General features: G+C 46.9%; 1 protein-coding gene across 1 annotated transcript in view; it reads left to right on the forward strand.

The window, feature by feature from the left end:
* DNAH9 (dynein axonemal heavy chain 9) overlaps positions 1 to 16614 on the forward strand; it is a 206644-nt gene that overhangs the window by 4946 nt on the left and 185084 nt on the right. Inside the window, exons 5-12 of the mRNA XM_026861253.1 lie at positions 2669 to 2880; positions 3074 to 3307; positions 5155 to 5322; positions 8451 to 8567; positions 9460 to 9610; positions 10645 to 10759; positions 12658 to 12726; positions 13978 to 14104. Of these exons, the coding sequence (XP_026717054.1) occupies positions 2669 to 2880; positions 3074 to 3307; positions 5155 to 5322; positions 8451 to 8567; positions 9460 to 9610; positions 10645 to 10759; positions 12658 to 12726; positions 13978 to 14104 (1193 nt within the window). The remainder of the gene's footprint in view (positions 1 to 2668; positions 2881 to 3073; positions 3308 to 5154; positions 5323 to 8450; positions 8568 to 9459; positions 9611 to 10644; positions 10760 to 12657; positions 12727 to 13977; positions 14105 to 16614) is intronic.

Consider the following 16614-nt stretch of genomic DNA (forward strand, 5'->3'; position numbering starts at 1 on the left):
GTGATGCACTGGGAGCACCTGTCCACATGTCTGTCCGCATGTCTGTCTGCATCCCCGTCCAGTGACACCCTGCTGGGTTGCAAGGTCTGGCCAGCCCCCAGCTCTCCTGCCCACTTGGTCGGGGAGATTGTTGCAGTGATGCCGGTGGCTGGGTGACCTGTAGGTGGTGGTGTGCATCAGCAGATCTGCCTCTGCTCTCCCTTATTTTGCCAGTCTGGCACAATGCAGTAAGACAAGAGCTTTGAGCAGAAAAATGTCAAGATTTCATTTCCCAGTTTAGGGAATTAAAGACTTTTTTCGTTTTTTTCGTGGTGTTTTTTTTTTTTTTTCATTTAATTCATAAGAAGACTTATAAGGAAGGTTTACTTTTTGACTGTACATGAAGCAAAAGTCTATCTTTAAAAATGCAGCTCTCTTGAATCAAGTATCATAGTTTTTCTCATGAACTCTGTTTAGGGAGCTCAGTCCAGCCAAAGGAAACGCTGCAAATTCCCCTCCGTAGTGAAAAACAGTGCAGTCCTGCTCTGTCCACTGTAGACCAACACAGCTGATCCTCCATGTCCATCTCCAGCCCAGCTCTGGGCTCTAGTCTCTGGCAGTACAAAACCATTCAGACTTTGCCAGCTATGTACCTGCTGACAGATAACACTATTCTTCACCCCTTCATGTGGAAACATGTAATCTGTTAAGGATCTGTGTAACACTGAGAAATTCATATGGGCTAGAGAAACACCCCTTATATAAGGAACCAAGATCTCATTGTAAAACTAATTAATGCTTTAAGGGTCTAATTAAAATACAACAAATATTTGGTTTTAGTCTGGTTACAGCAACGCTAACCCTAATTGAATAATTTGGACTATAATTGTTAATTTCCATTACAACACAGTTCAGATTTGTATGCAGCTGCTTTTAAGTCTCTGCCCCTTTTCCTGGTGTTGTGCCCTCCCTGCTGATGTGGTGGTGTGGCTGTTGTCTGTCATCTTTGCTGGGAGGGTGGTGATGATAGTGGGAGTTTCTTCTTCCTTGGTTTTGGGGGTTATTTATTGTTGGTCCACAAGTTTAACTGTACAACGATCACCTGGTTTTATTAATGCTTTCACTCCGGGGTAATTCTTCAGGGTAAAACCACACAGGTGTACAAAGCTAAGCTAAAACTTTCAACTAGTCAGACATTAGTTACCTTGTTGTTGATAGGCTTGCTGTTACAGCCAGGACAAGTGGGACTGTGGTCATCTGCCCACTGAGCAAGGGACTACTATAGCCAAACCTGAGCTAAAATGAACTCAGGCCAAGATCTGTGATGCTCTGTAGCCTGCAGTGCTATATAACAAGTCCTGTGGCCTGTTTGTAGTGATGGCAGCACTGTATTTTTGGTGCTGCTGGGCATGTTCACAGAATCACAGAATCATTCAGGTTGGAAAAGCCCCTCGGGATCATCGAGTCCAACCCTCAGCCCAACTCTACAAAGTTCTCCCTTACTCCACATCCCCCCACAGCTCATCCAAACAACCCTTAAACACACCCAGGGATGGGGACTCCCCCCTCCCTGGGCAGCCTGTTCTACTCTCTGACCAGTCTTTCCGGGAAAAATGTTTTCCTCATGTCCAGTCTGACCCTCCCCTGTTGCAGTTTAAAGTCATTCCCTCTTGTTCTGTCCCTGATCCCCTGTGAGAAGAGACCAGCACTGACCTCTCCACAATGTCCTTTCAGGAGCTGCAGAGAGGGATGAGGTCTCTCTCCCCTCAGCCTCCTCCTCCTCACACTGAACACTCCCAGCTCCTTCACTGGCTCCTCACAGGATTTATTCTCCAGGCCTTTCCCCAGCCTCGTTGCCCTCCTCTGCCCTCGCTCCAGCCCCTCCAGATCTCTCTTGGATTGAGGTGCCCAAACTGGACCCAACCCTCCAGGTGTGTCCTCCCCAGTGCAGAGCACAGGGGACTGTCACCTCCCTGCTCCTGCTGGTCACACTATTTCTAATCCAAGTCAGGATGCCGTTGGCTTTTTTGGCCACCCGGGCACACTGCTGGCTCATGTGCAGCTGCTTGTCAATGAGAACCCCCAGATCCTTCCCCCAGAGAGCTCCAGCCACCCCTCCCCGAGCCTGTAGCCATGCAGGGGGTTGTTGTGGCCCAAGTGCAGGACCTGGCACTTACCCTTGTTGAAGCTCATCCCGTTGACGTTGGCCACCGATCCAATCTATCCAGGTCTCTCTGCGTAGCCTCCCTGTCCTCGTGCAGATCGACACTCCCGCTTCACTTGGTGTCACCTGTGAACTCACTGATGACACACTCTGTGTCCGCATCAAGATCATCAATAAAGATGTTGAACAGAAATGGTCCCAACACCAAGCCCTGAGGAACACCACTTATGACTGGCAACTCATTTAGCATTTGGGGACTGAGCCTCTACACAAACCCTTGTCCCAGCTCCCTGTCCCTCGCCGTCATGTCAGTTTATTTCCTGTTCTGGTTACTGCTGTAGGTGAGCAATGTTCAGGGGTGAGCAGTCTTCAGCACACAGGTAGGTGAGTGTGCTTTGTGCTTGTCGGGGCTGTTTGTTTTCCCAGGCACCCTGCCACCCAGTGAGGTGAGACCAGCACTCAGATCATCAACCCAACGCACCACAGCTTGGTGGATCTCACCACTTCTCCCATCTCTTAAAACAGCTTTGACCGAAGCTCAGGACATTCACCTGCACCTGATGCCCCTCAAACACCCCTTGGAGGACATAGAGAGGGTTGAGTTCAGTGAGGTGAAGCCTTTCCTGGTCCCTTTGCTCCACGTGGTGTGTTTGATCTGGGTCACCTCCAAGCACTACAGTGTGCCTGTGCGGATAGTAGTGCTGCTCCAGGAGATCTGCAACCTTCTCATTCAGCAGGTGCGTGGCTGTGACGCCTGTTTGCCAAGGGAAGCTTTTTTTCTGAAAGTCACCTCTCTCCTCCTTTCTCCCCATCCTTCCCTGGCAAAGTGATTCTTAACTTGAGAGGTAGGTTCAAACACATTCAGTGCAAGAAGTCACTGTGTTCTGTGATGGCAGAAGTGATCTCTCAGGTGTGATTTTGCTCTTCCAGGCCCTGGTTTACCTGTCTCCAGAAGACATTCTGAAAGGGGAGATGGAGGAGAGCCTGGGCAAGGTGCAAATGGTGCTGGGCATCCTGAATGCGTTCAAAGGAGCATTTGAGGAGAGAAGGGAGAAACTACACACGTATTATGAACCAGGCCAAGAAGTGAGGGAGTGGGACTTCCATGCCATAATGGTGTTTGCAAGGCTGGACAGCTTCTTGAAGAGACTGCAGATGGTGGAGGTGAGACTTTAAAAAGTATTGCAAGCCTTCAGGAGAGCTCTATAGCCATGAACTCACATCTTCCTTTCTTGTAACATCTTCCTTTCCTGGCATCTTCCTTTCTTGTAGCTTCACCTGATGCCAGGGGATGGAGCCACCCTCTTTGCTGTTAGGTCTCCTCTTACAGCAAGGTTAGGACCTTGTTTTATCATGTTCTGCTTGGTGCATGTGTAAGATGCACAGCTGTGTCCTTCTGGTCAGGTTGGTATGTGTGTCATTGTTCCCAAGAGCCCTGCTGGGGAAAGGGAATGGAGATTACTTGGGGCTGTGGTTTGCACAACTGTAAATAGATCAATACAATCTCCTAGTCCTCCTATCACCATCAGAGAGACACCCTAGAGCTGGGTCCTGCCTGACTTGGAGAGGCCACATGCTCCACTTGAGGCTGTGCCGTGTGGGCCTGGGGAGGAGTGGGGACACGTTGCTCACCAGGTCATCCCTTCGCATCCTAATGGTCTGTCCAGCTGGGGTGCTGTGGCTCAGGGGTGTCCCTGTTTGCCAAGGCTTGTCACTGTGAGATGGTCATTGGAGACAGGGACATCTGGTGTCATGAAGTCCCATCGTCCTTCAGCTCCCAGCATGGCCAAGGGCTCCTTGCGCCGGAGGGGATGTTATTTTGCAGACAGCAGGTCTGAATGTGTGGGGCAACCCTGTGCATATGAGCGCTCTCCATGCTCTACTTGTCAGCTGGCTGTGTCTGGAGACCACAGACATACAGACACGGTGTGTACCGGTTACACACACTGTATATACCTGTTAGCTCTCACGTGGTTAACAGCACACATTTATCTGTTATCCACATGCTTCTGAAGTGAAAGTCTTTGTTTATTGTTGCCACATTCCTGACATGTAGGATTGGATGTGCAGGGTACAAGCTGCTGGCATTTGTTCATTCAAAGGAAAGTCTGGGTTCTTTTTCTCTTGTTCTCTCCAGTGGAACAGAAGATTTTACTGGTTTAAACACACTATATAACTCTATGCTTTCTTTAATTAAGTATGTTGAAAACCATCATGACTGCTGTCTGTTTTAAAACTATTCATAATGATGGTTTCCCATAGGGTTCGGTATGCAGTTAACCAAACTGCTGGCCAGTGTGGAGAGGAATATGATCAGACACAGGAGCAACTGCAGGTCACTGTGAGAACGTGTGACAGGAACTATGCACTGTCACTCTGCAAAGGCTCTGGGCAGTGATTGCTCATAGCCAGGGTACTGTGGATGTGGGCTACAGGAGAGCCAGAGGTTCTGAGCTGCACTGTTGCGGTGGCAGAGCACTGTGCTTTTTGTCCAGTGTCCATGTCCTCCTTCCTTCTCTGTCCCACACCTCCTGGGACAGTAAATGGCTGCAGTATATTCAGGTTGTCAAAGGAGGTTTGACAATGGAGGTTTGACTGAGCAGGAGCTTTTGACAGTTCAGGTACCTGTAAACATCAGAGGTCTCTTCTTGGTTAATACCTCTAAAATTGGGATTCTTAGCTATGCTGGATGACATATCAGGGTCTCATGTGTTGCTTTGGATCTGTCCTCTAAATACTCTTTAAAGCAATTTTACTGTTGGCATAGTATTTCTGAGGGCAGCAGCAGGTCCCACTAGGAAGGCACATGTTATGAGCAGCTGTTGATGCCCAGGACAGGTTGGGCAGATGTGTCTCCCCACTCCCATTTGTGTCACCCAGCCTGACAATGTCACAGGCAGTGTGCTTGGGGAGGTCTTTTGGCGCAGCAGGGAGCACAGCTCCGTGTTGTGACAACTGTTGTCATCTTTTGTCAACATCTTAACCTCTGTGTGTCTCCATTGACTTTGAAGGATCTCCTGGCAACAGCCTTGGACCTGATGAAGCTGGAAAAGATCGAGTTCAGTGGGATTAAAGGGAAGGCCCTGGGCCAGCAGGTGCTGGACATGTATGAGGAATTCCAGGAGGCGTACAAGGTGTTTGCAGAGCGAACCTATGACTGTCTTGAGCTGACCAACACGGTAGGTGGGACCAGCTTGTGGGAATAGAAGCACCATGTGCATGTTTCCAAAGCAGCAGCTTCCTCTGCGACGGAGCCTTGGCTCATGAGCAGTGCTGCTGGCTTTTTCCCAACTCCTTCCTTCTTTTGTAATGATCTGACCTGTTATTGTAGGCAACAAACAGCCACTGGCCTTTCCTGCAGAGATTTGGGAGTTCTTGCAGGTCTATATCTAGCATATTTTGCTAGTTCAGGACCTCAGACCAATACAGCTGGGAAATCTGGATTTCTCTGCCTTTTATACAAGCTTTCCCTATAGATGGTGGTTGCAGGTGTGTATAAACTGTACCAATATCCACATCTCTTTGCTTTCCTGCTCTTGATGTCTAGCTTGCCTGATGAGGGCCAGCTCAGGTGACCTCTGAGGATGTGTTTGCTCTTGTCTAGATGAACGCATGACATCTGGTTCTCTTAGAATTCAAGGACTCAGTATTTTATTATCAATAGTGCTTTAATTAAAGGAATATTCCCATCCCTCTGGGTCATGGCTCAGTGGCCATCCGGACCACAGATGCTCTCAACATCATGTGTCATACAAGCAGAGCAAAGCGAGTGTGACTTGGGCCTCCTTACTGTCTATTCAGAAATTCCTGCTCTTGGCTTTGACACTGAGCAGCACAGCCTGGGTGAGCTATGAAGGAAGGGTGGGAATAGAATTTCTGAAGGGGTCTGTGTTCCACGGTTGTGTCCAATCTCAGAGGATCTTTGATCTCTTCTGCTGGTTGTCCCGTTAGCCCTGGACTCAGTTTGCTGTCTGGTGAGCAGGATATGTTAGGCCTGGCCATAAAGAAGTTCTGTGGTGAGGAGCTCCAGTCTTTCACTGCTTTTGGGGCAGCCATTCATGGCAGACGTCCAAGTGGAAGGTAATGCCAGGGAAAAGTCCTCCCCCCATCAGACTTCTGCTTTGCTGCCTTTGGAAAGGGCTGTGCTGAGTTGAAGGGTGGCTGGGCTGGTAGGGGGTCACAGGGCTGGTGTGCCTTCCCTTTGGGTCTTGGGACCTGTCCGGTGTGGTGACGGGTGACTTGTGCTTTGCTTTCTGTAGTTCTCAGTACATCCCTGAAGTGGATGGCACGTCCCCAGTGCTGCCTGGGATGTTCTTGCTGGAAAGCTGCTTGCTCCATGTCACCCTTCCTTCAGGAGGGAGGGCACAGAAAGTGGTGAAGGTAGCTCTGCAGGAGCTGGCTTGGTTTCAGTGACCCCATGGCCTTTTGTGTGACTCTGAGTCATAGAGTCGTTTAGGTTGGAAAAGACCCTTAAGATGATCAAGTCCAACTGTAAACCTAACGCTGCCAAGTCCACCATTAAACCATGTGTCCTGGTTCAGCTAAGATAGGGTTAAGTTTCCCCAGCAGAGAGAGAGTGGGAAGGGATCTCCAGCCGGGTTATTCATACCATGCTGATGTCAAGGGTGGGAACTTTTTCCCTGGTGGCTTTTGGTGGCAGGAGCACGTGTCGGGTTTGTTCCGTGACCATTGTGGTATTTCTCTGCATATCTTTTGTCTTGTTCACTGTTATTGCTGTTTATTGTTGTTATCATTGCTACTGTTGTTGTTCAGGTTGTTTATCACACTGTTGTATTAAATTTCTTCTTATTTCAACCCGGGGTTTGTACCTCACTTCCAGCCTGACCGGCTGAGGGTGGGGGAGTGGCAACGGCAATGTGGTGTCTGGTCCTGGCAGGGCTTAAAACCATCATACCATGTCCCTAAGCACCACATCTACACCTTGCTTTAAATATCTCCAAGGATGGTGACTCAACCACTTCCCTGGGAAGCTTGTTTCCTTTTGGTGAAGAAATTTTTCCTAATATCTAGTCTAAACCTCCCCTGCTGCAACTTGAGGCCATTTCCTCTTGTCCTATCACTTGTTACCTCGAAGAAGAGACCAACACCCAACTCTCTACAAGCTCCTTTCAGGGAGTTGTAGAGGGCCAGGAGGTCCCCCCTCAGCCTCCTTTTCTCCAGAGTAAACTCCTCCAGTTCCCTCAGCCGCTCCCCATCAGACCTGTGCTCCAGACCCTGCACCAGCTCTGTTGTTTTTCTGTGGACACACTCCAGCCCCTCAATGTCTTTCTTGTAGTGAGGGGCCCAAAACTCGAGGTGCAGCCTCACCAGTGCTGAGTACAGGCGGACCATCACTTCCCTAGTCCTGCTTGTTCATTCAGTGCTCGAATTTTGCATCCTCTATTACTTACTAGACTCTCTTTTTCAGTTAAAACATGGCATCTGATTCTGCTGGAGCTCAGCAGTGATCATAGCAAAAACTGTTGCCTTATGCTTTGTCCTTTCAGAAAAGAGACACGTGGTCTAATTTTTAGTGGCTTTGTCCAAGCCAGGACAGAAGGACTGAAGTCTCCCAGTTTGTCAAGTACAGTCTTTGATTTGGGCTCTTTTACCTGTAGGGAAAAATCCTGTAGATTTTATTCTTGAACTTCAAAAAATTTTTTTTTGCAATTGGAGCAAGAAATCAGTGCCAGAAGATGATGGAAATTACAGAAACATGGAACTGTTGAGGTTGGAAATCTTCTGGAGATCACCCAATCCACCTGCCGTGCTCAAAGCAGGCTTAGCTAGAGCAAGACTGTGACCAGTCAGGTTAAATATCTCCAAGGTTGAATGTGTCCAAGGGTGGAGAGTCCACAACCTCTCTGGGCAACCTGTGGCAGTGTTTTGAAACTGCCTTTATTGTTGCCACACGGCCAACTCACTATCAATCAAAACCACAGGCTTGTTTGGGCTTGCAAGTAGATTGAATTTTGAAGTCAGCAGGTGCATCTGTTTTCTGAATGACGGTGTAGTCTTCAGGCCAAGTTGAGGGGATGAGGGTGTGGAAATAGTGCTTGTGGGATCATGGAAAGCCCTTGGGACCAAAGGATCCATCCTGGAGGGCCATAATCTCAGCCCTGGGACAGTACAGAAATGTCCTCAGGCTCCATGGAGCTTTGCCATGCTGCAGTGGCTGAAGGTTGTCCAGAGGAATGATTTAATTCATGGTGAATAAGAAGAGGAAAGATCTCTGCATTAGGAGGCTGCAGGTAGCTTCTTGGTGCTGTCTTGCAGCCTCACAGCTTACTGTTTGGCCTTCCCACAGGAGTTTGAGCAAGATGCCTTTGATTTCCAGCAGAAGGTAGAAGACATCGACCGACGGCTGGGCACTGTTTTCATCCAGGCTTTCGATGATGCCTCAGACTTGGAGCACATCTTCAAGGTTTGTCTATCACGCCCCTTCTCTTTTATAGAAGGAAAATCAGGGCACCAAAGTTTGACTCAGTGAGAATCAGAGAGGGCCAGCCAGTGCTGTAGCTACAGGCACATGGGCTGATGTTTGCTGAGGGGAATGGACAGTGGGACAATGAGACTTGTAGCTTTTGGGCTGGTCTTGGTTAGTGATGCTCAGACATGTGGGTCCCTTGCGAACTGTCAAGCCATGGAGCTGGCAGCAGTGTGTTTGCTGAAAGCTTTGAGAGTATTTCTTCTCTTCCCATTAAGACACAACCAGAATTCATCTTTGTTCAGTTTTAGAAAGAGTAGCCAAAGAAATATTCAAATCAGGCTCTTGGATGCCAGGAGTTTTACTTGTGTCTCTGTGAGTTGGAGGAAATTATGCTTTTTCTAGGATTTCCTGGTGAGAATGGCTGTTAAAAAACAGGTGATTATTGTTAATATCAATTTGCTAATATTGTTAATACATGGATGTATTTCAATTTTGAAACCTGAGGTTTTCTAGAAACAAGGCTGTCTTGTTTGCCAACTAATATATCTTGCAGAAAAAAAAAATCGTATTGTCTGAAAATACCAGGGTTTGTAGAAAAGCCTGTAGGAAGTGATAGTATTTATCTTTCCAAGTTTTTTTTAAAAAATGAAAATTTTGGAGCATTTGAAGAATGAAAGTTGGAAAGTGTTTCACTCACAGGGAAAGTCTGTAACAAAGAGAGGGACTACTGGGAAAAGCAGGGTAAAGAAAAGAAATTTCCCTTTTCCAAAGTGCCCATCAGTGCAGACATCTGGGCTAGTGAGGAAGATCCCAGTGGGTCTCTCTGCAGAAGTTGGGGTTGTGATTTTTTTTTCCCCTTTCTTTTCCTGTTTCTTCACCTCCACAGTTGTTGGACATGTTTGGGAGCCTTTTGGAGCGACCAGTAATTGCTGCAGATGCTGCTGACAAATACTCTGTCCTCATCAGCATGTTCAACGGTGCCTTGGACCATGCGAGGCTGATCTACTCCAGGCACATCCAGGCAGAGCTGGAGCTCGGTAGGTGGCATGTGCTGAGTAAAATTGATTTTACAGGAAATTGGATTTAGATTAATTTGAAAGGAAAACAATTTGCTTTTTCTAAGGAAACCAAAACTTCCCAAATTGCAAATGTTTTCAGCTTCTATGGCTCCTAGTGGAAATGGAAGTGCCTGGGAAAGCTCTATTTTTAATATTAAAGGAAATAATCTGTTAGGGGGAAGAATTTTCCTTTTTAAAATGTGTATACATGGTATGTGACTGGGAATGAAGATTTGCAGGGATTGCTGAACTTTGACCCCAGCAAGGCTGTGATAAGGGGTTTCTCTTCACATCTGTGCACTGATTTAAACACCCCATGGGACTTGCAAACCTGATCATGTGCTCCCCAGTATGAATTTATTGTGTTTCCCTTGTAATGCTGTAATTACAAAGTATGTGACTGGGACTTTGTAACCAAGGGTTTAATCAGCCTTTTCCATGTTTGTTATTTCACATGAACGTTGGCACAGGAGGGAATGGGTAGACTCCTATCAGATTATGAGGGATAGAGTGTGTCTTTTTTGAGCAGCAACCTGTTTCCTTGCCTCAGAAAGATGGTACTGGAACCAGGCAAGTCCAGAAGAGGCAGCACTGTTGGAACCAGTACAGATTAACATGGAGATCTTCATGGGGGATGAGTCCATCATTTGCTGTGAATCTGGGGAGTGTTCTCTGAGCATTAGATAAAATAGTCAGAACCAGCTCTTGGTCAGAAATCCCTACATCATTGTTTGTGGGGAGTAGGGAATGCTTCCCACACAAAAGATGCCTCTGTATCATCTCTGTTTCTAACATATGCCAGGCTTTTCCTTTGATCTCAGGTCCTTATTCAAGGTCCAGAGGCACTAGGAGTCTTACCCTGGTCACAGACCTACATCATGTAGCAGATGTTGGATTTAAGGAAGGAAGCTGGGAAATCAGAGCAGTTTTGTGCAGATGAGTTTCTATTGGTGTATTTTTGGGGTTACAACTGCAGTGTTCGGTCCAATGCTGTTTCATTGTGCCCTCTCCAGGATGCCCCCCTGTGCACAAGAACATGCCACCGGTAGCTGGAGCACTGGAATGGGCTCGGGAGCTGCGAGCACGAATCCAGGTGCCATTTGGTCACTTCAAGCACATCCCACATCTGTGCGTGTCTCTTCCAGCTAAGTTGCTTTATCACCATCTTGATATCTTTTGTCTTATCAATCTCATTTTTGTTCTGTGTTGAACACTATCCAATGGTTATAGCTGAAATAATTCTTAGTCAAAGAGGTGAGAAGTGATTGCACCAGTGCTATTCAGCTTCCCTGCAATCTTTTTTTTTTTTTAAGAATCTCATTATTTGGGTTTGCTTTGAAGTGGTTAAGAGGCACAGTGGGATAGTACATGCGCTATTCAGCTATCAGACATAGTTCTAGGTTGCAATTGGAAGAGGTATTGGAACCTTTCCCACTGCAATCCCACTCAGCATGTTCTCCAGCACTTTTTTGGGTGCAGCCTAACCCTCAGCTGCAAGCCCTGGTTCTGGCATCATCCAAGCTGTGAATGGCAGAGTGGTGCTGGACTGACTCATCTAAGATGTACTGATGGAGCTGAGTTTCCAGGTTGGTGAATAGATGAGGACTTCGCTGGGCACTTGCAGAAGACAACTGTCTCAGCATTAAACAAAGGAGTCGTCCCTCATAAAAAAGAAAAGAAACTAGTGCTATAGGATGCTTATCACCTAAATGTTTGTTATTAGGGGTGTTCTTGGGGAGGTGTGGCCCCACACTCACAGCTGCCACATCTTGTGGCACCATGTGGCACAGCATTTGAAAGTCCTGTAAAGCAAACCAATGTTGGACTTGGGACAACTGAACATGCTTCAGGGAGTGCGCCTTGTAGCTCACAGGAATAGTTTTACTTGTGCTGGACAGGATTATGAGTAAATGGAATCACTTTTTTTAATGTGATTGATACGCCACCTCCATCACTGCAGTATCTGTAGTGTTCTCTCACAGTGTATTGCCATTAAGTGTTTTAAATTATTCTGCAGCAGTAAAGACATCAGTGCAGTGAAACAAGCTCTTGGATGGTTCTCAGCACAGAGCCCAAGTTATCATGTTTGGTTTGAATCTGAATAGCAAATTTTGTAAGCCATGAAGTAGAACCCAAATTTGCATTTTGCATCGATTTTTCTTTCTTCTGTTTAGAGCAGTTAATAACATGCTCTGCAGCAGGGGTAATGTGATGCTGTTTCCTACGTGAAACTTTAAAGGGAAAAAGGATTAAAAGGGGGAAATGAAGATGGTTTTGCTTAGAGGACTTGTTTACTTGCAGAAGGTTTGATTAGTATGTGCCCAGTGGTGACTGCTCACTGGTGACTGCACTACCTTTGCTGGGTTTTGTTTAATACATGTTTTTTTCAAAATGTCTTCCAAATCAACAACCATTTTCAGGAAAAGTTAGATATTGTAAATGAAACAATGGGGAAAAGATGGCCTTAGAAGGATTACTCTGTCCAGCTGCCTCCCTGGGTTCAGAGGCAGTTGTACAGCACAGGCAGCATGGCCAAGGCTCTGCCTCCCATGCTCCAGGATGCCTTTATTCTCCCCTGCCCCTATGATTTGAGGGGCACAAATATGGCACCACAAAGAGCTGCACCTACCAGGAGCCACATGCTGCTTCCTTCTGAGCATCTTTGATCTTAGGAAGTGCTGGCTGGTAAGCAGAGGGTGCCATGCTCTGTGCAAATGAGGAGTGTGAAACTTGGAGTATTAGGTATGTTAAAGAGACCAGTATTCAGCAGCACTGAGCCCTTCTTCCCCCTCTAGGATATGGTTCCATTTTGTCCATTGCCATTCAAACACCTGAGAAAGAGCACATGGGGGCTTGGATAGCCTTTGTGCAGCAAAGCGATTTTGGGTGATGCGGTGGGGAGTGAAATCCAAGGTCCCCAGTCAGAGTCTGCCTGCAAACTGGTGGGTGATCTTGGGAAGGGGTAAATACAGACTACAGCCTCACTGAGATAAACATAATACTGAGCTTCTCTGTTGTGCTACCAGCTGCTTGGACTCTGCTGAAGGACGAAGGGTGATAGAGAAGTATGAAGAAATGATCCAGCTGCTCGACAAGTAAGTGGTGGCTCAGGCAAGGCTGTAAGTATATGAAGAAACTTTTTCCTCCTCTAAACCATCTTCCAGCACATTTGCCAGCTCAGGGCCTGGGAATGTCTCTTTCTAAGCCAGAGGAAATTTTTGGATGAGAGAGGAGGAGGAATCCTGTTGCTTTATACTACAGTCTTTCTGTCAGGTCTTGAAATGAGAAGTTTACGTGGGAGGAATGGGGGCTGTGCAGCCTAGCAGAAACATTGGAACATTCAGTTGGATGTAGAAGCTACGCTGGTAGAAAACGTGGACTGACCAGGATTCTGAATCCACTTGTGCCCATTCACAGAGTGTATTTACAGTGTCTCTAATATATATATTCCAAAATTTGGAGTGGGATTCATTGTTCCTGACTTAGTATGTTTGATGCTACATCTGAACTGGTTGTTAAATCTGAACTGGATGTTAAAACTGAACTGGTTGCTCTGGGCTTTCCCTTGGGAAGAGCCACCTCCCCAGGAAGGATATGTCTCTGCAGATCCTGCTCTCCATCAGCAATGAAGGGAGCTGAGACACCTGGCTGCTGGGTACTGCATGGCAGTTGGAGGGAGTCCTGTTTCTGATTACCAAAACAAAGGCTGAATAATTATGGTTCAGCCTTTCAGAAGAGAGCAGAGGGTCCTGGGTAACTTCAACAGAGATAGTGTTTTCTGGGTGCCATTTCCCAAAGTGCTAAGCTGACAATATGATTCAGAAGAGACTTTGTAGCTTGAGTTGGACTGCCCATGACATGTGAGATACCAGGACACCTATTCTGCCCTCTGATTTCCACTGCCAGTGGTGTCATAGAGCTCTCAAATAGCTGAATTTCCCTGAAGTGATGGTCTCTCTGCAGTGACTCTGAGAGAAGTGAAGGCAGCTGCATCCATCCCCAGCACTTGTATGGATTTACACACCCATTCCTGCTTAGACACTTTGGAAATGCCTAGTAGCTGCTTATCTGTTACTTTAGGCTAATGCTTTTGAAAGCCTGTCTCTAAATCTGAATCCTCTGCTAAAAATAGTACAAAGAGAGATCTTTGCCCTCCTGACTTGATGCTGTCACTGGTTTTCAGGTGTTTGTCATTGAAGCCATGTTGTTTATGGAGATGGTGTGAATTGGTTTTTAATATTCCTTCATGTTCTTCAGTCCTCAGTAGTAGACCTGACTTTCATTTGGTTATATGCCCTGGTCTGCTAGCTTGGTACCTACATGAGGGATGTTTTATTTTCTGGCAGGTATCAGGAAAAGCTCTATGTAGCCTGGTCCCAGACAGTCTCTGAAAAATCACAGTACAACCTTATTCAGCCACTCATCCGGCGAGATCCAGAAACCAAACTGATCACAGTCAATTTTGATCCCCAGGTAAAAACTGCTGTCAGTTAGCTTGCCTGCTTGCCTGCAGCTGTGTCTCCAAGCTGTGCCCCACTGTCCACGGGAGGTGTGGTGGGGTTTGTACTAGGTCTGTTCTGCTGAGGTCCATGGAACCCCTTCTGTGATGGGTAACATGAATTTGTGTTAAAGACAATCCAATCTGTGGGATTTATCTCCTGGTAAAATATCAGGATTACAGTTTGAGCAGAGAAAATTCTAGTTAAAGCCAGTGACAGACAGTCCCTGGGTAGCCAGATGTTTAACTGGTGTCAGCATCTCTAGACCAGATTTGATACTGATGTGGGGAGTGTTGGGGCATTATATACAGGGGTGGTTTAGTGTTGTGTGCACCTGAAATGTGAGCTTTCTGAAAGGTTATAAAAAACCCAGGAAATGTTTTTTTTGTTACTCCGGGTTGTGGCTGTTGGATTTTCTTTACTGTGGTGCATGAGGCTTATGATAGATTTCAGATCATTTCTCTGTCCCCTAGAGTTCCCCTAAAGCCTATCTTCAGTGTGGGGAGGATTGACCATCCACCTCACTCAAAGCAGAAGCAGAGCTCCAAGCCAGCGGCATGCGTAGATGGACTGAAAGCTGCTGGGGCCTGGTGGGATCCAAGGTCTGCCAGCTGTTATAATGTAATTTGCTGGGGAGGTGCTGAATCTCAGGAGCCTGGGAAACGTTGGCATCAAAAACTTCCCCCTGTTCCCTGGGACATGCTGCTGTTAAAGGAAAGTGTTTAGGTTTTAGAGCTCACTCAAGCTTGGGCCTCAGTCAAAGGATTTTTCAAGCTCCTTGGAAGCTCCTTGCTGAGCTGAGAGCCAAATGGCCCCAGGGGATGTTTTCCACCCTTCACCCTGGTAACAAGATTTGGAGCCTATGATATTTTGAGCATGCCTGTTCTCAGCTCCAGTCTTTGAGTGTTTCTGCACTGCTCTGCTCAGCTTTCCATACTGAGGGCTGCCTGATTTCCTGAAGTATCCGTTCAGCAGCCTCTTCATGCCCTCCAAAATAGATAGGAGCACCTCATTTTGCCTAGAGGGAGGATGTATTTGCAGCTTTTCAGCAAGGAAGAGTCTTCCAGAGCTCATCTTCCATGGAGGAGAGGGAACGAGGGGAAGACACCCTTGACCCCATGCTGGGGATGTCCCAGACATTCCAGTGCAAAGAAGGGAAGGGAGCTTGATTGTGTCTAGTTCACCCTCTTGTTCCTTCAGTCCTCTGATTTTCCCTTTCCTACCACCTCCTACTCTTTTGTCCACCTTGCCAGAGTGCCCCCTGCACCCTTCTTCACCCCTTCTTTCTTTCCTCTTCTTGTCATCCTGTTCACTGTCACTTTAGTATTATATACCCTCTGAATGTGTGATGACATACCTTCCTGATGTGCACTGCATGTTCCTCCCCTTTGCCATCCCTTCAAAGGGACAGTGCTTCCCAAGTGCCTCATCCAGTTCTGCCAGATGTTGGGTTTTGGCCAATGTCAGGCATAGGGGGAGAGGATTCAGTAACCCCTGCCTGTCACCCAGGGCAGTGACAGATGCTCCTGGACATGCCATCCCTGTGCTTGTGGCTTCACCTGCTTCTCTTCATATCTGCAGCTTTCCAGTTTTCCCATCAAAAATAGGAGTAGGGAACTGGGACCAGAGGGCATGAGTGGCATGGGATCAGAGAGAGATTTCTTCCCCATGTCTTCACAGGAAGAGATGATACAATCTGCCAACCTAAGGGAAAGGCAATTTTTAGGGAGCTGCACCCAAGTTCAGCCACAGCCAGGGGTGGTCCTCACCCCTGCCATTACCCATATAACATACCGAATTTCTGCCACCATGCCAACGTGTGCAGTTTCAGGAGCATTTTACCTCTCACTAGCCACTAAACTGAGCAAAGATTTTTAGTCTTAGAAGTGATGTATTGCACTGGATGACCTTGCTGCTCCCTTTGTTGCAGGGAGTCATTTATACTGGGGCTTATGATTTGATAATCTCCCTCAGTCCAGTCCCATCACAACTCAAACATCAATTTAAACATGCACCGGCACTGAGTGCTACTGGTTGGGCTTGGAGAAGTCTCCAGCAGAAATCTTTGGTGGGTGGTGGCCATAGGAAGATTTGAGTCACTGGGTTTGGGGCCATGTTTTTGGTTGTTTTGGTGAGGGGTTTTTTTGTGTTTTGTTGTTTTTTTTGTTTTTTTTTTTTAATGCCAGTTAGCCCAGCAGACCAACAGATCTGGAGCCATCTTATCTTTGACTTAGATAACTGCTAAGCTCCGCTTGAAGACATGGTATTGCTGTAAGACTGTAGTTATGAGGATAGCTGAGATGACCAGAGATTATCATGACTTTTAGAGGCTACATAGAGTTTGCTGGCTGAGTAGTTAACAGAGCTGTCTGTCTTTGATTGGGAAGAAAACCAGAGGCAAAGATCAATGGGAGACAGATAGCATGGACTAGTAGGTGTCCAGCCTCTTTTCGGAGTGTGCTGCTTTTATTCAAAGGGCAAGAA

The sequence above is a fragment of the Athene cunicularia genome (genome assembly GCF_003259725.1).
Source record: "Athene cunicularia isolate RWA chromosome 18 unlocalized genomic scaffold, athCun1 chr18_part1, whole genome shotgun sequence".
Classification (NCBI taxonomy): domain Eukaryota; kingdom Metazoa; phylum Chordata; class Aves; order Strigiformes; family Strigidae; genus Athene; species Athene cunicularia.